This window comes from Neopelma chrysocephalum, unplaced genomic scaffold (assembly GCF_003984885.1).
Source record: "Neopelma chrysocephalum unplaced genomic scaffold, ASM398488v2 Primary Assembly neopelma1_71, whole genome shotgun sequence".
Classification (NCBI taxonomy): Eukaryota; Metazoa; Chordata; class Aves; order Passeriformes; family Pipridae; genus Neopelma; species Neopelma chrysocephalum.
In genome coordinates this window covers 4,338,203-4,365,748 of record NW_020897731.1, presented here as the reverse complement: position 1 = coordinate 4,365,748, position 27,546 = coordinate 4,338,203, and the positions used below count along the sequence as shown (strand labels likewise).

At 37.5% G+C, this 27,546-nt stretch overlaps 3 protein-coding genes across 6 annotated transcripts; 2 read left to right on the top strand and 1 right to left on the bottom strand.

Annotated features, from left to right (window-relative positions):
• Positions 1-199: 199 nt before the first annotated feature.
• Positions 200-8,686, bottom strand: LYAR (Ly1 antibody reactive). 4 transcript variants are annotated; one of them, XM_027686621.1, is made up of 9 exons: positions 8,631-8,686; positions 7,652-7,840; positions 7,152-7,266; positions 5,193-5,300; positions 3,736-3,819; positions 1,726-2,062; positions 1,376-1,459; positions 664-749; positions 200-364 (listed from the first exon to the last, which is right to left on the bottom strand). In XM_027686621.1, the coding sequence occupies exons 2-9, from the start codon at positions 7,771-7,773 to the stop codon at positions 230-232; spliced, it is 1,071 nt and encodes a 356-aa protein (XP_027542422.1). In that variant the 5' UTR covers positions 7,774-7,840; positions 8,631-8,686; the 3' UTR covers positions 200-229. The 4 variants fall into 4 exon arrangements, with proteins under 4 accessions (XP_027542422.1, XP_027542425.1, XP_027542424.1 ...); XM_027686624.1 differs by lacking the exon at positions 8,631-8,686 and adding an exon at positions 8,459-8,482; XM_027686623.1 differs by lacking the exon at positions 8,631-8,686 and adding an exon at positions 7,921-8,021.
• On the top strand, positions 7,890-8,852 carry LOC113969108 (vegetative cell wall protein gp1-like). Its single transcript, XM_027686313.1, has 2 exons — positions 7,890-8,022; positions 8,353-8,852. Exons 1-2 carry the CDS (start codon positions 7,890-7,892, stop codon positions 8,850-8,852), a joined length of 633 nt encoding a protein of 210 aa, XP_027542114.1.
• On the top strand, positions 8,771-27,546 carry ZBTB49 (zinc finger and BTB domain containing 49). The gene is made up of 8 exons (XM_027686592.1): positions 8,771-8,848; positions 10,205-10,378; positions 12,426-13,531; positions 19,261-19,307; positions 23,075-23,148; positions 23,873-23,955; positions 24,045-24,206; positions 26,192-27,546. The coding sequence occupies exons 2-8, from the start codon at positions 10,227-10,229 to the stop codon at positions 26,854-26,856; spliced, it is 2,289 nt and encodes a 762-aa protein (XP_027542393.1). The 5' UTR covers positions 8,771-8,848; positions 10,205-10,226; the 3' UTR covers positions 26,857-27,546.

Sequence of the window (27,546 nt, the reverse complement as noted above, 5' to 3'; positions counted from 1 at the left end):
TTCCATGTCTCTTAAAACTTGTACCAGAAAATATACATTTTCCATAAAATCAAAAAATAAAGTATCTGAAAATGTTCTGTGATCAATCTAGAAAAAGGAGTCCAGTATTAAAAGTTAAATTCTGCTTTCACATATACAATTTGAGACCAATGCCTAGTATTTGTACAGGTGACAGAAGAGTTTGACTCCCTCTGCAAGATTAAAATGCAACAGCAAAGTATGCAAACTTTTATTTCACAAGTTTCACTCTGTCCTTCCGAACTTTAAATATGGGATTGTTTTTCACTTTCTTATTAAATGTGACAAGGATCTCCTCTTCTGATTTGTACTGTTCAGCAGCTACTGCGTGAAAATGAGCTATAACCTGCACAAAGACAGAGGAATAGTTTTTAGTTAGTAAAGATGACTCCACTTTAAGCAGTAATACATTCATGTTACTGTATTAAAAGTAGCATAGAATCTATGATGCTATTATTTCTTTGCAGAATTAGCACTGAATTTCCTCCATAACTTAGTAAGCAACAAAGAACCCATCCTTCAGTTGACATTCTGTCAATTGATGTTCTGTTAAATAATGTCAAACCAGGATTTTACGAACTTCAGCATTACAGAAAGAAATTCACAAGACAAAAGGAGACTAAAAACCCCAATGTTTTACCATACCTTTTTTCTTAGTCTTTTAATTGAAATTTCGTTGTCTGGAGCCTGTCTCAGAACAGCTTTGATGGTTCCGTTCCAGTTGAATTTACCTAGAAAATAATTAGGCGTACAACACTGTTAGTAAAATTAGACATTGCCAGGTCTTCTTCTCTAGTATAGTTAGGAAGGTCCTGTCTCCTCAAGCTTAGAGCATGGGCAGTCAAATACCACCTTCAGAGGTCATTAATTGGTAGTTCCCAAATAACAATCTGTATGTTCAAGCAAAAGCCATAATGTGTTGGGTGATAGGAAGAAGTAGCTTTATCCAAGAATAAACTAAGGTCTGACACATCTGAAATCCAATTTATGATTCACTGAGCAAAAATGGGGATATGAGAGATACCAGGAGGTCCAAGAGAGCTTTTTCCTTTTTCCTCTGTGCTGGCTAGCTGTGGTGAAACAAACACACAAGATTCCTCACTGCCCAGTGGAACCAAACGTAGCCAGAGGTTGCCAGCACAGCTGAAGCAACAACTGAGAGAAGTAATTCAGTGTCAGGTGTTAAGTGTAGCACAGGCTACTTACCCTGACCTGGTGCTGTATATTGAATATACATTTATGTACGCTGCAGCACAATGTATTTCATGGTTTCCTGCCAAAGCACTGTATTTATATTCTGCATTAGGTCTTTTGCAAGATAGTTTTTTAATTAACTAAATTGTCCCTTTAAGAATACCTTTATTAGGTCCCACACTTTTTTTGTTGTCATTGGTGTTTTCGGTTTTCATTTTCTTGGTTTTGATAGGAGGTTCCTCTGGAGCTGGAATTGGATAAACATACACAAAAAAATTTAAAACTAGAAGAAAAGTTCTGACACAACTTAAAGTTCTGTTCTTCTAACATGAGTTTATATTTGCTAAGAGGTTCAGATTATATAAAAGAACTGTGCAACCACTGTTAAAAAAATAATCTAATTTGTATATGTAACTTCCTACTTAAAAATTCTACTTAGGTAGTTTATTAAGCTCTGGAATTGAGAAAAAGCATCTTCAAAACAAACAAGAATTTAAGTTGTATAATGAATACCTTCTACATGTTTATGTTTGCGTTTCTTTACTTTTGTTTCCTCTTCTACTTCATTCTGATGGCCATTTCCATTTGTTTCAAATTCATTCTCCACGCTCTCTTTTCCTTTCTTGGATTTTTTACTCTTTTTTACCTCTGGCTGGTTTTCTAATTTCAAATCTTTTTTCTCCTTCTTTTTGTTCTTTTGTCTCTCTTCTTTTCGTTCTCTCTTATTCTTTTTCCTCTCAACTTTATCATCTGTAATTCCATTTTCTTCTGCCACTGTTTTTTCCTCAGTTTCTGCAGACTGGCGCTCTTCCTTCTGTTGTTGTTTGTCCTGTTCTTTTTCATTTGAAATCTTTTGTTGAAAAAGAAGATTATTACAATTTTTACATGCCTTGTTTCGACACTGCAACTTTCCCCTACTACATAATTCATGAAGAACACTAATTTCTTGAAATCAATTAAATTGCTTACATCTAGTAATACCAGATACCTGAGAAATAGCACTAGTGTGTCTGATTCCTCTTTTAACTAAACAGACTAAATGCTAATTAATGTCAAAGAAGAAATGTTATCTTACAACATATATAATTTCTAGTTGAAGTAAGTGTCCATGTGTTTTAACATAATTGCTAAATGTAATTAAGGGAGTGACAACTCTTTGATTTACACAAGCAAAACATTACAGCAACATACAGAACCTATTCCCAAATATACAGCCCTTGAGTAATAATCTTAGTTTTGCCACCCAGTTCCCTGTCTTGGGATATGTCTGGGACAACAAACCATTATTGCATGATGTTAACAAAGGCACTTCTGGTTGTTTTAATTGTACTTTTCTCACCTTAATATATTTGGTCTTCTTTTAACATTCCTTGGCTGATAATTATTTTCTTGTAGAAGAATGAATATATTAATGAAAAAAATAATATTTAATTTTAACTTTAATTTTAATAATTACTAGTGAAATACAATTACTGAAATGTTAGTGTGGCTATTTAGTAAGATAATAGATCCTTATACAAGGCAACTTAACACCAACATGGTTTTGTAAGGAGTAATTTCAATTAAATTTGAATTCTACTTAGGAATGTCCACTGAGTACATAAAATTCAAGGTATATATTACAACGAATATCTTAAGATTTTTTTTAAGAACTCTTAAAGGTGCATTGAAATGATCTGAGCAAGAAAGCTGTGCTATATATTTTACTTCAATGCTATGCTCTATGGACAATGCAAATTGTTTGTATTTAAATAGAAGTTTTTCAGATTGAAGATTTATTTTCTTTAAAAATCAGTTTATGTCAAGAGAGAATATTTTATGACTTAAATGAAGTTCTGTTGACTCAGTATTAATGTTCCAGCAAAACAATGTACTTCAAATTCAGTGTCCAGAGTTAATATTATGTTCATATCCTTTACAAAATGTGTTTCTTTCCTTCCTGGATCTTATATTCGGATTCTTCAGAAAAACTGCAAATAGATTTAACTGGAATCATCAAATCAGAAACATGAAGCATAATCAACAGGGGATTAATGCCAAACCTATGCCTACACTCTTCCTCAAAAGAATGTGGGGGGAGAGCATCTTTACCTCAACAGCGAAATGAGATCTGTGACAGCTTTCTAATAGAAGCAATACACGTAAACAATCAAAACAAATAAAGTTCTGAAAAGATATTTGATTCCATCTCAGTGTGCACTAAAAGACTGGAACCAAAAATAAAGGTAGTGGTTTTTCTTTTCTATATGTACTAGTAGCATTAAGTTGAATCAGCCTCTGATTATCATGTCACAACCGTGTCACTGTGTCCAAGTTTTCTATCACAACCTACCCCGTATTCACAACTACTTCAGCAACAGTCTGTTCCACAAGTAAGCAATTCAGTCTAGAAATATTACATTATAACAGAATCCATGGTAACAATAGAAGACAATGTTTCTGCCAGCATCTACAAAAGGTTTTCCTTCCAGCATTTTGGACTGCATTCTTGTTATATGATGTTGTACCTCTAACTTAACTGACCTTTCTGGTTGCTTCCGAGAAAACGTCCCACACCTGATCTTGCAAAGTGCTGTCAGTAATTCTCAAACTGTTCTTGATCCAATTCTGTGCAGGGAAAAAACAGCAATAACTGAAAATGTGCACCTCTGATTTTCTTTCTTAATTACAATATATTTGGTTCTTGGGTTTATTTTTCATTTAAGAATCTAATCACTGCTTCTGACTAAGATCTAGTTACAAGTTACTGCTATGAATCTCTCAAACCTCCTTACTAAATTGTACTATGCCTATGTACTATTATGAGGCTACACCACTCTCTGAATTGCCTCACCAATAGCAATCCCAAAGAGGTTAAGTATATACAAAAGATAATCTCAAGCTTTTAAATACAACTGGTTATGCTGATGTCCTACCAAACCTTCTGACTGTTCCTATGAGTTAGAACATTAATGATCTGATCTTATTTATTTGTGTACTGGACTGATGGTCATGCTCCTCAATGGATACCTTTGTTTATTACAGAAAAGTAAAACTTAAACAAATGTCTCGATGCAAACATTTGAAAGTTGTTTGGGTTATTGCAGGAGTTCCTGGTGAAACAAAGCCATAAATTTCTACTTACCTGTTTACACTATCAGCAACAGATCAACCTCTAGAAACATGGAATTCTATATAAAACCTAATGTAAGGATTTTTGCATTGCACTGAAAATCCCAGGAAAGGTGCATTAATAAATTGAACAATGAACTGCAAAAACATTTGATCTTTCACTGCAACAAATATTACCAAAAAGAAAGAGGCTTCTTGACAATATAATTTTCCCTGCTTAGAACATTAACTTTCTAGAAAAATATTTTAACCTTCAGCTCACTAGCAGCAATTTCACCACAGCTCTATTAGGTTCTATTTGAGTGCTTTGAGAGCAAGCATGATCTTCTCTCAGCCTCACCATCTGAGGTACAAAACAGAGAGAGAAAAAAAAAAGGCAGCTTGTCAGTAATTCTTTACTGATACCACAGGAAACATTAGGAATTTACTTTAGTGAAGCATGCAAGGTGTGGAAGATTCTGTCAGAATACTAAGTAACAGGAAAACTCAAAACAGGATCTTGCCTTCACCAGGGAAAAACAAAGCCACAGAAATAAAAAATCTTTTAAAGTATGTCTAAGAATTTGGACATTCAATAGAAATTGGAAATAGGGAAAAAGAAAGGTATTGAAAAAAGAACAAGGCTATATTTAAAGATTATGCTTAAATGGTGAGTCTCTGGCTTAATACCTAATTTAACTGGCACACAAAGAGTCCTTTTAAGCGCGGAAATTTATTTTACAAATATTGCCTATTTGAAATTCAGGCATTACACCATCTATACCAATGCCCAAATAAGCAATTTGTCCCACCTTTGTTAAAAGACTTCCTAAGAAAGTCTATTTTTAAGCTCACTGCATGGATTACTATAAATCTCCATTAAAACATACCTGAAACTTTACTTTTTTTCTTGGAATGTTATCAAAGGCACGCATCTGCTCCAGGACGTTCCGCACTTTAGGGCTTATATTTGGCTTCTTCATTACTTCATGGATTTTCTAAATAAGAAAAACAGAATTAAATCAGAAAAGTAGCATAAGGATCAAATGGTACATCCAAGGTGTGCAAGTTTGAAGTACACTGGAGAGAATCACCCAGCACCCACAGCTGGTATAGTCTGTTCCCAGGAAATGTTCAAAATGCATGAGAAAAAGACTGATCTTTGGTTTAATCACAGATCATTAGATGCGTCAAAGTTACCTATCTAAACATTTATACTTATACAGTAAGCAGAGGCAAGCAGGACTGCTCACCAGTGCTTTCTGATGTACAAGTTACAATCTGAAATAAATACATTTTAAAGTAAAGAAACTGTACAATATTAGGGATTCTTGCAGCATGAAAAAGACCTTTACTAAGAAAAGCAATTGTCAACTTATTGGTTTTTTGCAAGCTTCTGGAGTTAATTGTGAAAAATCAGGCTTACTTAGATGCCACAGTTTGATATGCTTTTCTTTTGGCAGCAGTGCCAGCTTCCACAACCATTAATCCTCTGTTCAGGATATTCCCATGCTATGGGTGTCAGCACAAGAGAACAGAGATTAGGTCAGGGCAGTTCCTCGTGGCAGTTCCTTGAACAGCACTGCTGCTTGTGGGGGGGAAAAAGGGCCGAGCTTCCCGGTACTTAAAGACGCAGCCACTGGACACTGGAGAGTCTTCCTGTACTAAGGTTTTGTGGATGTGTTAAGACTATTGGAAAAGGGTGTTTGGTAATAATCCCTCAGCTTTCTGTGTAGGAAGAACTTACTTCTGAGGCAGGCTTACAATGTTCATGAGCAATAGCTCTCACATCATGCTGCCTTTAACAATGTCCTCAAACCATGTTCAATCTCAACCACTACTCATCTTTGACTCATATACCTTGCGTGTGTGTGTAGCTTAGTACCTTGTTAGATTGTGTTCTATACAAGATAGAAATCAACAAATCCATGTATGAAGGTGATTAACTTGTTACTAATGGGGTTTTAAAAATGTGTTTCAGTTCCTTCCACAAATCAATGAATAGCCTTAAGAGGGCAGATTCTTGCACAAAACAGAAAGGGTATTAGACATTTTTATCTGTGCTGGAGTCTCTCTTGTTCAACATATTTAAAAAATATCTGACAAGAGGATAGGAAAATTTTCCTGATGATTGTGAAGCTATTCAGGATGAGGACTATAAGGACTGCAGAAAGATTTTAAGAAAATGAGCGACTAGGTAATAAAAGGGTGAATTACAGCCAACACAAATTAACGTAAAGCAGGATGCAAAGGAAAAGCAATCTTGACTTCACATCTAAAATGGCAGGCTTTAAGTTGATTGCTGGAGCTTAGACACAAGATCTTGGGTTTAAAATAGCCAATTCCATCAAAATGCCAGCACAATGACCATCAGCAGCAAAAAAACAAAACAGAAAACCAAAAATAGATTAACTGACAAAAATAACTTTGAAAGATACAAAGAAGGACACAGAAAACATCATTATGACACACAGTAAATCTATGGTTCATCCATATCTTGAACTTTATTTCAGAAGCATACAGTAGAACTGGGAAGACTTCAGAGGACCAAAGAGATAACTTACATATGAAGGACAACTGAACAGAGTAGAATTTCTCAGCCTAGAGCACACACTCAGTGTGCAACTGAGAAAACTACATTAAATCAAACTAGTAAGAGATAGATTCAAAACAAACAAAAGATGCATTTCTTACCAGGATAAGCAAAAGACCTACCAAAGACATGCCAAAAGAAAGCTGAGGATATTGGGAAAAACAGATCTCTGGTTTGATCCAGTATAGCCTTTCCGGTGTCTATAACAATTATAAACAATAGTTATTTATCATATATGTAGATAATATAAACTTACCTGAATCCACTCCTGCTGTTTGGCATCTCCTTTGTTAGTTTTGGCTTCAAAACCTTTTCCACCATATTTCTGGTCTTCACTTACACATTTCACATGTTCCTTATAGTCATCACCCCTGAACATAAGAGATTTTTAACCATAGGTCACAGAGATGCTTCAGTCCTTTGAAAAGTGCAACACCTAATCAACAAATTAAGTATGTTCCAAAAGGAACATTATCGCCAATTTCACTCCCTGCAGTAACAGAGTAAATAACAGCTGTTGATGATCAGAAGCTGAAAGCCATCTTCACTGATGGCTGTTTACTGTTGAGGTTTAGTTGTCTATGAGGTTCAAACTTGGATGATTAAGCTTGAATTTCTATAAAAACACGTAATTTTTTAAATACAAATATTATTATTCAGACATAGACACATTTAATTCTAAAAAACCACAGAAAAAACTTGTATTTGTGACAACCTCTGCAGAGTGAGAAAAGCTATTTCACATCGTTTACCTACCAGAAATCCTTGCCACAATCCATGCAAGACAAGCACTGACAGTTTCTGCAGATGTTCACATGCTTTTCAACCTGTGCTTTCTTCACAGCTTCTCCACATGCATTGCATGTGAAAACTACCATGTTGGCAAGTGGTCAGGAGCTTCCATGAAGTGGGTACCACCTCCTTCCTCCACATACAAGCACAACCCTAGAAACACAAAGAGATCTTACACTTACGGCTTGAAAAAACCACGTGGATGGCCGAAAAGCACCTGCGCACCCACCCACCCACCGACGGGGCAAGCAGTCCCATCCTGCAGGTGCAGGAGCTCGCCTTGCCTGACACCCTGAGCATAGGGGAGAGCAGTGACCCGAGAGCCAGCAATCCCGGTACCCACCACCCCAATCTGGGAACCAGTAACCCCCAAACCAGGAACCAGTAACCCCTGTACCCGCCACCCCAAACGAGCAATCCCTGTAACTGCCACCCCAACCCGGGAAACAGTGACCCCCAATCCAGGACGTAGTGACCTCCACATCCATGACCCCAACCCAGGAACCACTAAACCCCATACCCACTGCCCCAACCCAGATCCCCGCACCCACCACCCCAACCCGGGAACCAATGACCCCCTATTACCACCACCCAACCAGGGAAACTGTAACCCCCAACCCAGGAACCAGCAATCCCTGTACCCGCCACCCCAACTCGGGAACCAGTAACACCCAGCCCAGGAACCAGTAACCCCCGTACCCGCCACCCCGATCCACCTCCTTTTCCCGGCACGACCTCCCCAGCCCTTCCGTCCCGCTCCCCTCAGCAGACCCGTCCCGGTCGGGTCCAGGCGAACGGCGCTGCCGAGGGGCGGCCCGGCCACACGGCGTACCCGCCACCCGCGCTCCTGGCCGGCAGCCACTGCTGCCGTGCCGTGCCGCCTCTCCCGATCCCTCTCCCATTCCCATTCCCATTCCCGTTCCCGTCCCCTGCACCCCCGCACCTCCGCGGCCGCCGCCTCCCGCAGCCGCCCCACGCGGCACGTGCCGCTGCCCCGTTCCCGCCGCGCCTCGGCCCCACTCCGCCCCGCGCCTGCGCCGCCCCCGCCCCGCCCCGCGCTGCGCAGCGGAACGGGAAGGGCAGGGAAGGGGAAGGGGAAGGGAAGGAGCGGCGGCGGAAGTGGCCGGTGGCGGGGATGGAGCTGGGAGGTGGCCGGAGCCGGTAAGCGCTGGGCTGGGCAGGGCCGGGCCGGCTCCCGCCCCTCGACCGCTCTCCCGCCTCAGCCGGGCGGCGCCGCGTTCCCCCCGCCCGGGGCCCTCGGCCCGCCCGCAGCCCCGGCCCTGCGGCAGCGGCTGCTCCGACACCGGCCAGAGCCCGCCCTCCCCTTGAGGCCCTCTCCCCTGCACCCTCTGTGCCTTTCTCCGTGCGACACCTCGAGCCTGGGCTCAGCTGGGCCAGGCTTAATCATACATCATAAATAGCGACTGTGTTGCGGGGGTTTCCCGTGTTCGGGAGCGGCTCTCCATGCCCGCCTTTCCCGCTGGGAGACAGGCACCTGATGGCTGAGAGGCAGTTCGCTGGTTGTCAAAGTATTTGCAGGATGCCGTGGTGGGAGACGTACACAGAGAAAGCAACTGCTTGGCAAGCAGACGTGGTTTCTTTATTTAAAAGCCTGGTAGAAGACATGATAAGCGTTCACAGAGAAAAAGCACAATATAATAGCCCACACTGTAATACAGCAGGAGGCAGTGAATCACAGAGTAACAGGATAAACTAAAAAGTGGAACCTTTGGTCCTCGTGAGAACTGAGAACGGGGCAACCACTTTCTGGTCATGTTTAACCCAAGGTGGTCTTTCTGCTTCATTAGTTAGAAGGTTAGAAGTTCCAATTGTCCTAATAGTCGGAGTTCTCATTTACAAGTGTGCAGGGGAAGAATTACATCTTTCTTTAGAAAAAAAGAAGTATAGAATTGAATGTAAATATGTTCAGTGGGAATTACTTGTATTTCCAACCTGTTCAAAGAAGGATTTTTTTCATTTAAGCATTGTATTGTATTAAAAAATTACTATATCTAATCAGATCCACATGGGAAATGTATTTAGCTAGGACAGCAACGAATATGTCTTCAATAACACTAGTACTATATTCTCCCCTTTCAGTTTAGAGGGTGAGGAAACTGAGGTTTACCTTTACAGATGATACTGATTTTGCAGGCATGATGTGTTTTTGCCTTAGAATCTAGTTCTTGTCCAAGTTGTCTAAATCAAGGTGTGATTTTTTGTGGTTATGGAGTTCAATTTATTGGCAGAACCATTAGATTTTTGCAGAAGCTCTTTGTTGTAAGCAAAACTTCATTAAAATCAGTATTTCCTATGTATATCGCTGTGCATCTATGGGTGAGCAGTATTGTCACTCATCTTTAATCAGAAAAATGTCATTAGGGCTCACATTGCAAGTGTAAACTGTAGTCTGTTTCCTTTGGAAGCTAAAACAAATTGTGAAAATGTTCCTAATATTTTAAATTAATTTTGCAATTTAATATTTAAAATTCATCTTAGCATTTTATTTCATTGTAGGTAATTTAAGTGATTTTCTAGCATGGACACTGTTGCTAGCCATAGTTGTCATCTTCTCCAGCAGCTACATGAACAGCGCATTCAGGGGCTTCTCTGTGACTGCATGCTGGTGGTAAAAGGTGTATGCTTCAAAGCACACAAAAATGTATTAGCTGCTTTCAGTCAATATTTCAGGTATGTGATAGAAAACTCTTCTTTTTAAAATTATAATTAAATGCTGTTGGTTGAGGTTTTCTTTGAGAAGGGTATTTTTTTTTGGTAGTTGCAGAGTAAAGTAACTGTTAGGAATATAATGAGAAAAGGGAAATTGTTTATCCAGAGATAAATCTGTGTCAAGTATTCATACTATGCTGTTGGATTGTTGGCATTTTCTTGATCCTTACTTGCTTATACTGCCTCATATAACAGATTCTGGCATAGACCTGCATTCAGTATTTCAGTAAGGAAAGATAACTGCTTAGAAGGAATATAGTAGAGTACACGAACAGAGCCAGATAAGGGATATAACTGATGAAACATTATTTACTTCTAAATAATGTGACTTGTTTCATCAATCATATATTCAAAATAAAATTTTACAATATAGGTTATTATTGAATCTCTGTTTAGAACAGATTCTCGGAGATAACTGTTTTTTAAAGTATACGGGTGACCCATTATGCCATATCGCTGGTTTCTTTCCCTTCTGTGCTGCCCTCAATTGACCCTCCAAATTTTGGAGGATGCTGGATCACTGTAAAACTTAGTGTTTTACATTAGTTATGAGTAAGCTGTTAGATCTGGCAGTTTTTAGACCTTGTTTTTTGAAGCATCTCTAAAGTAAGAAAATTATTTCTATGTTACAACCAGGGAAAAAAGATAAGAGGTTCCTTTTTCTCTTCTAGTGGTGTAATCCTGCTGATGAAGTGCAATTATGCTCAACGACTGAATTTTTTTAAGTAGTTAAAAAGAACTAAGCACTCAACTCCTATTAAAATTCAATAGGATATAAGTGGCTAATTAATTTAGACTCTCAACCCAGATCTGTTCATTATAGTTCTGGTTTTAATTTAGATAGGATGGTCTCGATTTCTGAAAGAATTTTGATGTGGGCACTGGCTTCAGAGTAGCCTCTGCATTTCTAAAGTTTAGGCATAGGGTCTCATTTCCTTAAGATTTAGAGCTCATTGATATTATGCCCACCCTTTAAACAAAACCTAATTTGAGAGTTTGGCCACAAAGAGGAACCATCAAGTTTGGGGCATTTCATAGTGTAGGAAAATAACTACATAGAAGTGACCTGACCCTGTTTGTTTATATGTCATTGTATCAGTTATCAGATATCATTCAGTTATCATTGTATCAGAGAGTATCAGGTTAGAGACTGGGAATTTTAATGGGAGGGTGTGAAATTCTTGATTGAGACAGAGTATGAACCCACTTAATCTAGGACTAGTTGTAAATGTGAAGAGCTACAGCTCTGAATGTGAGAACACTTTACATCAAATAGTAAGTTTTGTGAATTCATTCACTTTAATGATCCAATGACAATTCAGTGGGTATTGGTTGCACTGCTGGCTTAGGCTCTTCATTATTCTTTTACTTGGTTGTCATCTAGTGCCAGTAAAAAAAGTACTTCTTTGGATATGAGATAATAGATTGAAAATAATGCCATCTTCTTGCTTAATGTCGCCATCCTGCTATGTATTTGTGGAGAAAGAACTAATACTAAGAACTTTAATAAGATTTACTGATAGAGTTTGGTGGACAAGCTCAGTTGCCAGAAGAGTTTAACTGACTTTGAGGTCTTATTCTTCTCCCTTTTACTAGCAAATCTCATATGTCCTGTTTTATTTGCCATGATGAAAGGAGAAACACCATTCTGAGTAAAGCAATTTTTGAAAATCGTCCGTAAATACTTCACTGCACTTAATATGTGAATAACAGTGGATAGGAAACCACAAGGATAGGGTGTCATTTCAAAACACTAAAAAATACAAAATTGAAATTATATAAAGGATCATTTGTTTTGATTTATGCTTTAAGTGCACTAATGTAGGACTAATATATGACAAGTAATTGAGACATTTTGAGACTGTAAAAATACAGCACTCTAGGTAAGGCCTTAGAGTATAAATTGTTTCATACCAGACAGTCTATTTGAGGTGTATGTGTATTTTTCTTATTAAAGTGCCTGTGAATTATTTCTGTTTGTATTTGAGTATTTGCCTTATTTTATCAGGACCCTTTTCCAGAATTCTTCAGGCCAGAAGAACGATGTATTTCACTTGGACATTAAAAATGTAGGTGGCATAGGCCAGATCTTGGACTTCATGTACACCTCTCACCTGGATCTTAGTCAGGACAATGTACAAGCTATGCTGGACATTGCACAGTGTCTCCAAGTGCAAAATGTGCTGAACATTTGCCACACCTTTTTAAAATCTTCTACAGCTGTAGAGCAAGCAGCCAGCATGCCTTGTAATAGTGTATTTTCACTGCAGAATACTTTGGCTACAGATGGGAGCTGTGCCAGTGACGGTTATGGGACAAACCTGTTGCATGAGTGCTCATCTGACACACAGGCCAATAAAGTCTTGGCTGACCACCATTCTCATGCATCACAGTCTGTTAATCTGCACACACCCCCAGGTGATGCACAGAAACAGCCACAAGACTCCTTAGATGGCAACTGCACAGAGCTTCCATTTAAACAACCAAATTACTATTACAAACTACGCAACTTTTACAGTAAACAGTTCTACAAACAAAATGCTTGCTCTGATCATGAGAGAGGAGCAGAACCATCCTTTTCTTACAACACATCCACAGAAATAAACGCAGTGGAGAATAATTCTTGCACTGTCAGTCACTCTGAGTGTATTCTGGAAACATCTGATCATTTACCATCAAACTTTCTGGTTCAGTCTGTGAACGAAGCCGCTCCAGACCAAGATGCAGAAAGCACACTTATGCAGCCAACCAAAGAGATGCGGCTGAAAAAGGCAATACACCTCAAAAAGTTAAATTTTCTAAGATCTCAGAAATCTGCAGAGCAGCCACCTGAGCCTAAAAGGGATGACAGTAGAGTACCAGAAGTAATTGAACCTGTAAATGAAAGTACCACAGACATGACAAATGTTAGAGTTACTGATGAAAAAGAAGATGAAGATTTAGTGAATTCTGAGAATTTTGAACAAACTGTTGAAATGGAAAGATCTCAAGGTTCTTTGGAACAAGAAGGACAATCACAGACTCTTCAGTCACAGAGACAATATACTTGTGAATTATGTGGAAAGGCTTTCAAACATCCAAGCAATTTGGAGCTTCATAAAAGGTCTCATACAGGTACAGTTATCAGTTACTTGGTCTGCAGACCAAATATTTCAGTTAAAGAGACTATCTTGCAGTGTCTCTTGATTCAGAGATGCTGGTTAAGGGTCTACTTTCAGAAGGTGATGATTTTGTGGTTTGTTTGTTTTTTTTTTAAGTAAATAATCATACAGAAATAAAGACTGTAATACTGAATTTAGCTGAGAGTTGTAGAAAAAATATCTTGTACTTGTTTGGGTGCTTTTTTAAAGAACATTGTTTGAATTCAATGAAAATGAAATTTCAGTGAAAACTTTATTTTTGTCTTGCACTTAGATGAGTGATTTCTAGTCAGTTTGTCAGGTGGCCCAGAAGTTTCAGCCAGATAACAATAAAAAGGGTAAATGAATAGGTGATACTACAAGTGTTCTAGAACACCTCAGTTCTCTCTGGTCATATATTCATTGTGAGATACAAGTAATTGGTATTTGGTGGTCATGTTTTTTTCACTGTAGAAATATTTTTTATAACAACTTCCGTTGTGTTTACCTAGAGAGTAAGGCTCTTGGAGACAAGTAGGCTGCAGAATGAATGGGAATTTTGAAATAATTTACTTTGTTTAGAAAACTCACAAGTAATATTTTTAAACCTAACATAGATTTATTTCTAAGTATCCTTTTATTCTTGTGAAAAACAAGACTTGGTCTGACTTTGAATTAATTAATTTGTCTGTTCAATTTAACCAGCACTTTCTATTATTATTAGATATACTTTTTTTAAGGAGTTTAAGAATTACCTTATCTAGTCAGGTAATACTATTAATTCAAAGTCAGAGATAGCATTATTCCTGATTAAGCTGTTGAATATTTCTTTTTCCCTGTATTAAATATACAAACACATCTCTCTCAATCTTGTCAAATAAACATCACTTTGGAAATGAGCACACATGTATTGGTACTTTGACACTAAATATGAAACCCTCTTAGCGGACGTTAATTTATTTTGTTAATTGGTCCTTAGTATTAAAAGTTTATTTTTCCACTTTATGAGTAGAAAAATCTTTCCAGAACCTGAAAATACAAACATTTTGCATTACCTTCCTAAAGTTTTCAGTTACCTTTGACTACTTCTGTATGTTTGTGTTTCTTATACTTTGTTTTTTAATTTGGTCTCCTGTGATAGAGTTGCATGTCTCTTTTCTAGATCCTCTCTTTGCCTTGTATTTTTTTGCATCTTATCCAATTTGAGCTGACATCGTCAGATATATTTCAATATCCTTAAAATTTCAGGAAAATAGGTGATCAGATAGAAGACAGAGCATCTAGAAAAGTCCCAGCTGAGAGAGAGGCTGCAGTAACATTTGAGTTTGTGCTAGAATATCTATGAGAGACACCCCAAGATTCAGGAATTCCATGCTGCTTTTCATACACTGTCTTCTTCCAGTAGTTTTTAAAAATTCCAGACTTGAATGCTTCTAGTGTGGCATCAGCATTCTGCTCTAGATGTGCTAAACTGACAAAAGTTCAAGAGCATAAGTTTAACAAATAATAAGCACATAAAAGGATGGAAAAACTGAAGCAAGAATACGACTAGAAATGCCTGGTTGCTTCCCTGTTATTCTTGGGTCATGTAATTTTGTTTTTAAATATCCAACTAATGCAGAAAGAGTGCTTGGAAAACTGCAGTGGATAGGGAGTGGGATGTTACTATAGGCATACAGGGCACATCTGTATTGTTGACTTTGGATACACTAGCAGTTAAGTAATATTAGTGTATGCTAAAAGCCATTTCTATTCACCTGCCACTTCAGAAAGCACAGCAGATTGCTAGCTAATCAATTTTATTTAAAAACATTCGTTTTCTAAAACTAAGCAAAAGTCTTAGCAAGCATTTAGCTATTACAGTGCTTACTGAAAGTCCTTCCAGTCTGGCTTTGCTGAAGAGATAAGTTACTGAAATGGATCTTTCACACTGGAAAACCTGTTTTTAGCCCACAAATGACAGTTCTTTCAACACAAGTGCAGTGGTGGTCTGGTTGTCAAGAAAAAGCGTGTGTGAAATTCTCTGTCCCTGAACAGTAGGAACTTACAGGTTTGCATGATTGCATTGATGAGTTTTCTATGTGAAGGCAGCCATACTGTGTGCAACACAGGTTGTTGTACTGGGATGTCTGGCTGTTTTAATTGTATTGCTACTGGATACTTAAAGGAATCTCTAAAGAGAGCTTACTGCATTGACTTTGACTGATTTTGACTTGAATGTTATAATTTGTTTTTATTATATTGACATGTCTGAAAAAAAGGAAGCAAGTATAGTTCTCTTATACAGTCCATACCTGTCCAAGAACATCCACTGTTTTTGTTGGGATTTTTAAAAAATATTTTCAGGGAACATCTCAAAAAACTACCCAAAACAAATCCAGCCCCATGGAATGAACCCTTGGCAGGATGGAATACAACAGGACAGAGTAACACTGTCATAATACATTGTTTATCTTCAACCTTTTCATTCTGAGCTTTGCTTGAGTAACTCGCCAGCATTCCATGTCTTAGTGGGTCTTGCTCCTCACTCCTATGATCTCTTCAGGAATACCACTTCTGCATTTCATGCCTTTCTCCTCTGGAGCTGATACACCACTGCTTTGATCCCACTATTGTATACTTTATCTTCATCTCTTCTTGCAGAGTCCTGAACAAGAAGGATACAACAGGGGATAGAAAACGTGAAGCAGTCCAAGGGTTCAAAAGTAAAGTCTCATGGATGTTTGTTGAAACATTGTCTTAATTGTAGTTCAGTTACTACTTTTTCCCAAATTTTCTCTATTGCTGTTGATGCAGCCCTGGTCTTTGGGAAGGTTAGTGTCCTCAGATAGAGTTTTTTGGTTTGGAATTAATTGACAGCTGTAGAATCATACAATACTTTAGATTAGTTTGGATCTCTGGAGGTCATAGAATCATAGAATCAGCCAGGTTGGAAGGGACCTCTGAGATCATCAGGTCCAACCCTTGATCCACTACCGCTGCGGTTACTAGACCATGGCAGTAAGCGCCACATCCAGTCTCATCTTAAAAACCTCCAGGGACGGAGAATCCACTACTTCCTGGGCAGCCCATTTCAATGTCTGATTACCCGTTCTGTAAAGATATTCTTTCTAATGTCTAACCTAAACCTCCCCTGGCACAGCTTAAGATCACGCCCTCTTGTTTTGCTGATAGTTGCCTGGGAAAAGAGACCAACCCCCACCTGGCTACAACCTCCTTTCAGGTAGTTGTAGAGAGTGATGAGGTCTCCCCTGAGCCTCCTCTTCTCCAGGCTGAACAGCCCCAGTTCCCTCAGCCTCTCCTCGTAGGCCATCTAGGCCCATCCTCTACTCAAGGCACATCAAATTAGATTGGGTTATTTTGCTCATGACCTTGTGTAGTCAAATCTCGGACATCTCTAAGGATCTCTAAGGACAGAGATTCCACTGTCTCTCTAGGCAATCACTTCCAGTGTCTGACCACCCTTGTGGGGAAAAGATTATTTTCTTATATCTGATAAGAATTTCTCATGATCAAACTTGTATCTGTCACCTCTTGTCCTAAAACTGTGTACCAAGAACAACCTGGTTGCATCTGTCTTCCCCTGTAGGGGAAGACAGATGTTCCGTGTAGAACAATAAGATTTCCTGTTTGCCTTCTTTTCTTAAGGCTCCAGATACAGACTCACCAGTGATAAGCAGAGAAGGATAATCTCCAGTTTACCAGCTGCACTCTCACTAATACACCCCGAGGTACAGTGAGGCTAATTGAGCAACAGGGTACTTGATAAGCCCAGTGGTTTGGAATTTTATGCAAGTGCAAAATCATTCTCCAAAAACTAATTTGATGTTTCTTTTTCAAACAAAGTTTTAGTTTTATCTTTATCTTGGGGGAAAAAACTCCCAACTCTTTGTACATCATTACAATTATAATGAGATTGCATGCAGCCTACAATAGTTTTGAGAAATTTGAGCCTCCAATTCCCTCCTTCCCCCTCTAGTCATTTCAGAGTGGATTCCTGTTCAGATACTAGTCTTTAGGTCTGCAGTAATTTTTTTTTTGTGTGTGTAGGTAATTTCTGCAGAAATTGCTACTAGTGTTTTTTATCCTCCATTTCAAATTACCTTGATGCTTTGACAATTTTCAGAATCCTTCCCAGTTGCTACAGATCTGGCTCCCCGTTGGTTTCATTTAGATTTGTGTTGTCAATACCAGAAATTTGCATGTTTAGAGCCATAATGAAATTAAATTAAGCCTCAGTGCTCTTTATAGTTGAGTTACTGGTTTCATAATTTTTATCTTTAATTGAATAAAAGCTTTTTTAAAACTGCCAGAAGATTTCCATTCTTCATTAAGTAGATAAAGCCTCAAGTTATCAGATTAACTGCAGGGTTGCTATCTGTGGAGCAACATAACTGTATGTTTACTCTGTGTTTTAAAATCTAAAGAGAATTGCATTTAGTCCTTGATCTTAAAATATGTGGAAAGAACTTCATCTGATTTGGCAGCAGGAAAGGAACCTCAGCACCTGGGTATGGTAGATGTTGCTTGTAACATTTCCAAAGGTGGAGTGAAAATACTGATATAGAGAATACTTGGTGGAAGAGAAGCCAAGAGATGTTCTGTGAAGTCAGGAAAACCAGAATTAAAAAAGTAAATAAAAATCTATAACAATTTTGAATCAGAACGAAGATGAAACACATTTTAAGATCTCTTTTTCCCTTTGGAAGCATCTGCTTTCAAAATCACATGGATTTAGACTAGTTTTGTTGCCCTGTACCAGTGGGCCAGATTATATATGTCCTTTAAATGTACAGTTAGACTTATCAAAGATGATTAGAAGTCTGACTGTCATTGAATTCAGTGATATTTGAGCATTATTATTGTTTTAAACATTCTAGAAGTTGCACAGAGAATTTTATCAACAGTGTAAAAACTAGGAACTAAGCAGAGAAAAAACCCAACTTTATGAAATACTGTGGAGGAGAAAAAGTTATTACAAAAACATACTTGTCTTATATTGACAGCTAGAGAACTGAAGTATTGTGCAGTCACATTCTAGATTGAGAGTCAAGTTATTTTGAAAAGCTAAAGTGGGCTGTGCTTGTTTTTTACTAAAGCTGCTCACGAGTTTTTGGAGTATCAAGAATACCAGTTTTATATGTATAAATTCAGAATTTTGGAGAAAAATACTTGGGTTATTCTTCAGATATATGGGGTGAGAATTTGAAGGCAAATATAAGGAAGTGAATGGCTACGTGCTAAGCAGAGGTGTACGGTACACATTGAAACAGGAAAACAGAAGCCTGTCAAATTGGCTTCTCTGCATTCCTCCTTCTTTTTAAGAATATGTCTTTGTACAAGTGAAAAAACAGGTGCACTTCCCGTTGTTGTTGTTGTTGTAGGATCTTGTCATCTATTCTGTTCTTCCTGGCAATATGATACAGCTTTCAAAATGGAAAAAAAAAGTATTTAAAAAAATTAAAACCTGCACCCATTCGTATCAAAACTCTTCTACCTACTTGTTTTGAATGATCAATTCTGTTTCTGAGCAAGTCTGCCTTACAAGCTTAATGGTAAATGCTGTACTTCCCTCTTGAATTTCCCCTTAAATACATGGGTAAGTGTCCTTTTGGGGATATTTTTACTTTTAAGTTACATGTTTTAAAAGGAAGTGTACCAATTGAAAACATTTTTTATTCCATTGCAACTATTAGAAGTTCTATGTTCTGTTTCTTCTTTTAGGTGAGAAACCTTTTGAATGTAACATTTGTGGGAAACACTTCTCACAGGTGGGAATATTTTACATATTATGGTACTTAGACTTGAAATGCATCTATGTGTTGATTCTAAAAAACTTGGGCTTAAGTCTATAGATAAGATTTTTTTTGTTCAAAGACACTTCACTTTAGGGATAAATTATTATCTTATTTGAAAGTAATATGTTAAGTGGTTTAGATTTCTTTGATGCATTTTGTACCTTTGATTCTGTCTGCTCTCAGTAGATGTGTTATGTATTTTACCTTCAAATGAATGTTTAACTATCCAGAGGCACACTATATTTGAAATACAGAGAACATTCATTTCCAAACTGTTCTTTTGACTTATGCTTAGGGATATGTGTGAGTAGCACTTTTACAGTGTCTGAAAAAAGTACAGGTTAGAATTTTCTATGATGTTGTGTTCACAATACAGTTTTATCTTCCTAAATGGCATAAATTATTAAGCAGATTTGAATCAGATAAAAAAGTTTCTATCCATGTAATTGGGCTTAGTTTCCTTCAGTGAGAACATCACAGTCTGTCTGAAATGACAGAACTGAGCTATGATTTACAAAAAAACCTCCTGTGAAATTCTGTACTTACATACAGGACCTAAGCTTTAGCTCTCTTAATTTGCCCTCCAATGCTTGCTTCCTGTTCTGGTCACAGCACTTAATTTGTATGCCTGCAAATTTGGTGCCTAATTGTCTCGGATTTCCAAAATGTCTATTTCTTTTCTGTTTTCTTGTTTGGAATGTGCACATCTAAGTACAGGAGACAATAAACAGATACATATTTTTATACTAAAATTAAATAATAATTATTGTTGAATAACTTTGGTATTTCTCATGGATCCTGATTTAAGAAGTAGAGTTATGTGTTCTATGTCTACCCACCCACAACTGTTTGTGTTTCTCTTGTTTCAGTTTCATAGTCCACCAGTGGGACTTGTTTACCCATGAATCTGATGCAGTTGTGTCCTCCACTTGTTGCTTAATATGAATATAAGACTGAACAATACTGTTTCATCATGCTTATTGAGCTTTTTTGAGAAAAACTAGGTCTGCTTAGTAGACAAAGAAGTGCATTTTTATTCATTTTGATGGCTGAACTTCTAGTTATTAAAAGCAAAACGTGAATATTTCCAAATTCTATTAAAAGTACTTTTGGCAAATAGTGGTACTCTGTACCATTACTGTGGGAGAGAGAGAATAAAAGAGCTTCACACACAGAGAGTGTATGATAGGCATGACAGACTCCTCATGCAACATCTTTAACTAAAAAAAAACAACCCCCCAACAAAACTGGAAGTTTCTGCCTTTTAATTAAACACTCTCAAACAGCTCTCCCTCCCTCCTTACCTCACTTGCCTGAAGCTAAAGGTAGATACATATGGATGGACAATTCCCACATGTCCAGCACACGAGCCATAGTGTTCAGCTTGGGTGCTGCAGCTGGTCTTAAAGGGATCTTGTGTATTCCTGAGGTACTTGCTTTTGAATCCTGCAAATGAGTAAGATTCCACCTACCAGAAAGGTGCAAGGATAATTACTATCTACTTTTTGCTTAAAAGACCATGTTTGATCTTGATCTTCTCCATCTGCAGGCACAGAAGTAGAAACACTTTTCTTTAAGCCTTCATGTTCTGTGCTTTTGAGACAGTGCAGTCATTGTGCCTGGTGGTACTTCTGCTCCTGCTGAACGTAACTGATGTTCTGTGTGTTGGAATGTGGAGCAGAAAGTGAAGGAAGTAGGGGAAATGGACATGGGAACTCGTAGTTGGGAACAAGTAGCAATAAATGTGTTTGATTTTTTGAGAAAAAGGTGCCTTCTGTACTTCAAAGCTTGCATCCTCCCTTACTACAGCACACAGCCTTTTGTAATGTGAACCTTTTCTGGCTGGTGATCCGGGGTATCATGTTTTACCTCCTTCTGCACAGCTTCTTTTGGGTGTCTCTATGCTTAAGTTCTTTCAATTTGAAAGCAAGCCAGTTACAAATGGACTAAGCCTAGCATATCTCTTTAGTCTCCAAATTTGTGAGGAGTGCTGTGCAACCAGTATGAGGATTCTTTTGAGCATTTTTTTTCTTTCTCTGAAATGCTAGCAAAAGACCTCTTATGTTTTTTCATTGACATGGCATTGTCAATGCTACTTTAAGCAAGCTTGTGTGCCAGCTTTAAAGCTTAGGAAGAGTACAAGCTATTGATGGGGTTTTTTGTCTTAGCACAGTTAATAACAAGCTTTGCCCTCATTAGGAGGAAATTACATAGAGTTGTAATAAATAAAGGGATCTACTTGCTGCTCTCTATAGATTGTTTTTATTCTTCATTAAAATGCTTGTATGGGAACTGTTTTAGAATGGTTGTTGCACTTCAAATTCACCTTCTGTCTTTATCCAGAATAACTTTTAAGTGCCCACAATAGGGTTTGTTTTGGGACGTGGATAGAAGTAAAGGCTCTGTCTTTTATATGTTTTCTCTCAAATGCACCACTGAATAAAATTCCTTGTCTTTGCAAGGCAGAAATTATTCCATGGTTTGTCTCCTTCCTCAGACATAGGTGCCTAATGCCTCTCTTTGAATGGATTTCAGGATTGTAAAGTTTGGCCTGAGAAAATAGTGGCTCAGTCACACTGCAGTCGAAAAAAATTACAGGGGTTAAAGAGAGCTCTCTCAGGGTTCAAACATTGATACATTTGATACTGTCCTCTGTCTGTGTTTGTGTGTGTCTGCCGTACTTGAGTTCTGGTATATTGTAAGCTCTGATTACGGTGATGGATCATCACTGGTAATTTATTATCTAAAGGAGTCAAAAGAAATTACTGTGGATCTTATTTTTATTGTCTTACTGTGACTGAGGAGGACATGATAATCTTTTGCATCCCAAATTTTCTTTACCAATGGAAAGGACTCAATGTTCCTTTAGTGTACTTAAATAAAATCAGGCAGCTATCAGTCACAGAAAATGGAAGGTTTAAAAACTGACTGTGAAAGTATGCACGATTTAGGAACACCTGCAGCTCTTCTATCCAGACTAGCTGTATCTTGTGCTTTGAGAACTGGACTCTCAGTGGATTAGCCATTCAGAAGCACCAGTGGCTTTAAAAAGCATTTTAAAAATAGTTGGACACAGTAAGAAGGTTTTATCTAGTCATTATCTGGTTTGCCTGCTAGACTAGCATTCTTTTTATAGGATTGAGAGAGGAAAGATAGGTAATAAATTAGTTACCAGTAATCCCATTCATTCATTTCTGCACTTCCTTTTCTGTTTTCTTTTGATATGAGTGAATATATATAGGTTTGGAGCACTTGGCTCTACTATTTTATGGATTGAAAAATTTCCACGCTATTCTTTTATTTTTAACCTCCTGGTAGGTGAATTCAGATATCCTCATGTAACAATATTTTATTTGTAGGACAGGGAAAATGAAACATGAACCGTATTACTAGTAAGTTTTCCTTTCCACTGCATTCTAGATGGTGTAATTTTAATTTATAATTGGATCTGTTTTAAACTATAGGTCTTTCTTTTCCCTTAGTATTTGATCCCAGGGTTATTTTTTTCCCCATTTCTCTTCTTGTCAACATATAATTGCATACATAAACAATTTGTTCTCGAAGTACATGGTAGTCTGTCTTTACTAGATCAGAATGCTTGAGTTCATACATGCTTTGTGGTCTTCACTGCCTTAGAAGTAGGAATAAAAAGCCAGTCTCATAGTTCCCATCATTGTTTTTATATCTGTATACAACAACCAGCTAACTGAATTTAAATGCTTAAATTACTGTCCCTTCAGGCAGGTAATCTCCAGACACATCTACGTCGGCATTCTGGTGAGAAGCCATACATTTGTGAAATATGTGGGAAAAGGTGAGTAGAACTGTTCACCTTAGTAAAATTAACATGATAAAATTTGGTCATGTTTTCTACTAATCTTCATGATAAACTAAGGGCCAAGAGCTAAGGCAGCATGCTGATCAATTTTGTTCAAAAGACACTGGGTTTAAATGTGTACTGATGGGATTAAAATACATAAATATCTGCAGTTGTCTTGTTGCAAGTACATATAAGGTAATTATATCACCATAGTTTGTGGTCTTAGTTTTATTTTTTGGATATTGGTATGTAGTTAAGAATATACTGTTGTGTGTATTTTGAACAGTGTGAGTCATAATAAATCATGCAGGTTTGTACCTTTTTTTTTCATTATTTGGTGATAAATTTTTTTTTTACATTTTAGGGAATTCTGAAGTATGGGAAACTTGACAAATTTAAGCAAAGCATTAAATAATTCTGCCTTCTGCTAGCTAGCGACAGAAAATACACTAATGCAGGAGTAGCATAAAATGCAGAATGAATTAGTAACATTAATAGTAAAAAGGGGTTTTTGGGGTGTTTTTTCTAGTGTAAATTTAATTGGACATTGCCAGTTTCAAAACGTTTTTCTTAAATGCATCCATTTATCTGTGGTTTAGATCTTAATCTTTGTTCAGAACATCAGGCATTCATTATACTCAATTTCTGCATGATACTTAGTTTAGCAAAATAATAGGTCTTACAAAGACACTAATTAGGTTTCTGTACTGTTTTACAGATTTGCTGCTTCTGGTGATGTTCAGCGTCATATTATTATTCATTCTGGAGAAAAGCCTCATCTGTGTGATATCTGTGGCAGAGGTATGTGAGAACCAAAGTTTCTGCCTCTCAGATTTTTGACTGAAATGTGAGCAGTCATTTTAATCTCAGAATTTGTCATATTTTTCTAGGATTCAGTAACTTCAGTAATTTAAAGGAGCACAAAAAGACCCATACGGCAGATAAAGTATTCACCTGCGATGAATGTGGAAAGTCATTTAATATGCAACGAAAGTTGGTAAAGCACAGAATTAGGCACACCGGAGAGAGACCATACAGCTGTTCAGCATGTGGTAAGAAATACTCTGCATAGCTTGGTTTTGTCTTTGCTCTTTAAATGATAAGTAGAAGTTCCTTTGTCAACAGAATAAGAATTAACCAAAATGGTTTCAAATTGAAATACCATGTTGTGAAAGTTACTCACAAAATCTTTTGGCTTGCATACTCTATAGTCTTTTGTTTGGTGTAACTCCTTTATCTGTCACAAGTTTAAAGAAAATTTCAGTTGAAGAGTAAAGGAAATAAGAGGAATCTACATTGTATGTGTATGTGTTTGCTAAAGAGGTAGTGATACTAGCTGCTTCAAAAATAGATTTATTTTCAGAATAGTCCTTTCTGATGGAAAGTTAGGTTTGACATCACTTGGCTATCAATGGGGTCTTTTTTTTTTTTCTTTCCCCTCAGTTGTATACTGTTTGGTTTTAACTGCATTCACCCATAGAGTTTGATAATAAAAACCTTTTGTTCCTTTGCTTCAGCCTCTGGAATGAAATCAAAACTTGATCAATGTTTCGTACCAGAGAACACCTGTTTTCAAAATCTGAGCCATACTTCCAAGTGGTCTGAAAATGGCTCTTTGATCAATGATTCATCCTTCTATAATATAGTTCTCAGATATTGCATTGTCTATCCTGATCTCTTGTGTTACTTACCATCCTGCATACTACTCATGTTTTTGTCCTTAGGTGCTATTTTGATATCATTTTATTCATGTTCTAAGGAATCAGCTTTGGAGGAGGGTAGTTTCATCTGTTTAAGTCCAACTGCAGTATGTTTTATTTGCAATGCCTTGAGGCACAAGAAAAAGCCAATATTATCAAGAGGTCTTGCATCAGAATGAGGAAATATAGACATGTAGGATATGAAAGTATAAACAGTCATTTGTGTTGCTGTCCTTAAAACAGGCTTGTTTCCATCTTTCCTTGTAGTGGTCTTTTGAATATTTTTCATTTTAGCCAAGTCATCTTGTACTGAGAAGGCAAAAATTGTGCAAAGAGGATTTGATCAAGAATGAAGAATGAAGAAATCATTGATATTACTCAAAAAATCCAAATGTATCACTCTAGTAATTTGTAATCTTACCATTATTGTTTAATGGCTGTTCTGAAAAGAAATCTGTGTTGTAAAATAAAAAGTATAATGCTGAAAATTGAGACTGCAGTTTTACTACGCGTTCATTTAATAAAGTTAATTTTTACTGATATCTGTCCTTACAAAATAAATGAGATAAAAATCACAAATAGGTACCAGCTTATTTCTGCTATGTTAAAGAATGTGAGGTGTCTGAATAATGTAGTAATTCTGGAAATTAATGCTCTTTTGTTCTGTTTGTTCTTCTGCACTTTGCCACGGTTCAGCCTCAGACACTTTTTTCTTTGCAGTATAGTGATTGAGCTTATTTTAGTCTGTTGTTCTGAAGATAGCCAAACAGTTGAATATTTTTTTGTATTGTAATATTTGCAGCAATAAAAATTACAGTTCTCATGCATTCCCTGTCTAGAATTTAAAAAAAAGACTGCTACATTGTGCTAGCTTACAGTTAACAAAAAAGCTAGCTTTGTCAGCACTTTTGAGAATAGTTCCTTGGTAATGAACAAACCATTTCTTTCTATGATGCAGCTCTCACTGGAAGAATATAATTAGAAGTTTATCAGCATACTGTTTTTCCAGACAAATTAAATTGATAATTTAAAATTATTTTTGTCTCCATGAAGATCAATATAAACTGAGAGCACTCACAGCTTTCAAATACTAATGGATATTCCTGTGTCTGGAGAAAAAAGCTAAACACACTTGTTGGGAAACACAAGATAGAAAATCAGATCAAGAAGAAGAAACAAGTTAATGGAATTGTAAAAATAGATTGAACTTGTTTGAACCTGTTCTACATAGACAAATTACCACGACTGGGACATGTTGCTTGATATTTTCTCTAATTAAAACATGTTTATTCACTTGTGTTAAGAACAAAATCTTAATCTATCGCTTTGTCTTGTAGGGAAATGTTTTGCAGGCTCTGGTGACCTGCGTAGACATGTGAGGACTCATACAGGAGAAAAACCCTACACTTGTGAGACTTGTAACAAATGCTTCACTCGCTCTGCTGTTCTGCGGCGGCACAAGAAAATGCACTGTAAGGCCTCTGAGGAGGGGCCAAACACACTGGATGAATTTACTCCAGGGATTGAAACTTCTGACCTCGACAAGTCTCAGAGTTCTGACTCTTTTGGCCAAGAAATGTCTGTTACATTGCTACCAGTGTCTGTTAAATTTCCAGTTCGTTCAACTGGGAATTCCACTGAATTTGATAGTTCTGCAGATCCGTACTGTAAGTTGCGATCGATGGCTCAACACCACGACTCAGCAAACCAGCAGAAACTCAGTGTGGATTCTGCTAAACTCCCAAAAGCTCAGACTCAGCAACCACCACCATACGCTTACGCAGACGTTGATGTGTCTTCTGCAGAGGAACCCTTACAGTCGGATGGTATTCCCATGATTCGCTCCTCCATGGTCAGCTTGGACGGCCATTGCAGTGACCCGCTGGGCAGTCGAACGTCGTCTGCCACGTACAAGAATAATGAAGGACCCTTCTTCTCCAGCATGACCCTCTGGGGTTTAGCCATGAAGACCTTGCAGAACGAAAGCGAATTGGAACAATGAGGACTCAGGTGACTGCACCGAGACTTCTTAGAGGCATTTCATGTTCAAGTGATTGCAATTGCACTGCAGCATAGGGGGATCAGAGCTGGTTTTTAAGCCAGCTTGCTTGGATACTGATAGGAGTCAAGATATGCATGCCCAGAACCCTGTGTAGGCTGACTTTATTTACACTGCTTCTCAGCAAAGTTCAAATCTACTTTTGGGGACCTTTGTTATTCTGTGACTGCACTGTGTAACTCATGTGTTGCCATGATTTATTAAAACTTGCCATTTACTAAATTTGCCATTTAACTTGGAATTTTTTACCTGATAATGGAGGAAAAGATGGCCAGTGTCTAATTTCATTATATGGGTACAATTCCAAGTATGGGCCGTCAGAGCTGTGTAAGGGTGTAGATATGACAAGGCAAAAATACTTAACAAATCCCTAGTGAACCTGAGTTTCAGTAGTGGCTTTCTTACCAGTAGGGTCATTGGTTTACAGGACTTGAGTATTGTGACAGTAAATTTAAATGTTAAATAGTGGATAATATTTGTGATAGTGCAAAGTAACTGTATATCTAGAAACTTTATTTTTTTACAATAAAAGCTTTTTTTAGTATTTTATAAACTATTTTGCACAGCAGATTATTTGTACAATGGAGGCCAAGATCAAGACATGTGAATAAAGGGAAGTTGTTTTACCCTGTA

Coding starts and splice junctions, on each gene's coding strand:
- LYAR (XM_027686621.1), bottom strand. CDS start 7,773: ATGGTAGTTTTCACATGCAATGCATGTGGAGAAGCTGTGAAGAAAGCA. Junction 2,063..3,735: donor TCTCGGAAGCAACCAGAAAG/GTCAGTTAAGTT, acceptor TTTCAACAAAAG/ATTTCAAATGAAAAAGAACA. Junction 1,460..1,725: donor CAAACATAAACATGTAGAAG/GTATTCATTATA, acceptor ATCCAATTCCAG/CTCCAGAGGAACCTCCTATC.
- LOC113969108 (XM_027686313.1), top strand. CDS start 7,890: ATGGCCGAAAAGCACCTGCGCACCCACCCACCCACCGACGGGGCAAGC. Junction 8,023..8,352: donor CCCGAGAGCCAGCAATCCCG/GTACCCACCACC, acceptor CTCGGGAACCAG/TAACACCCAGCCCAGGAACC.
- ZBTB49 (XM_027686592.1), top strand. CDS start 10,227: ATGGACACTGTTGCTAGCCATAGTTGTCATCTTCTCCAGCAGCTACAT. Junction 13,532..19,260: donor TCATAAAAGGTCTCATACAG/GTACAGTTATCA, acceptor TTCTTCTTTTAG/GTGAGAAACCTTTTGAATGT. Junction 24,207..26,191: donor ATACAGCTGTTCAGCATGTG/GTAAGAAATACT, acceptor TTTGTCTTGTAG/GGAAATGTTTTGCAGGCTCT.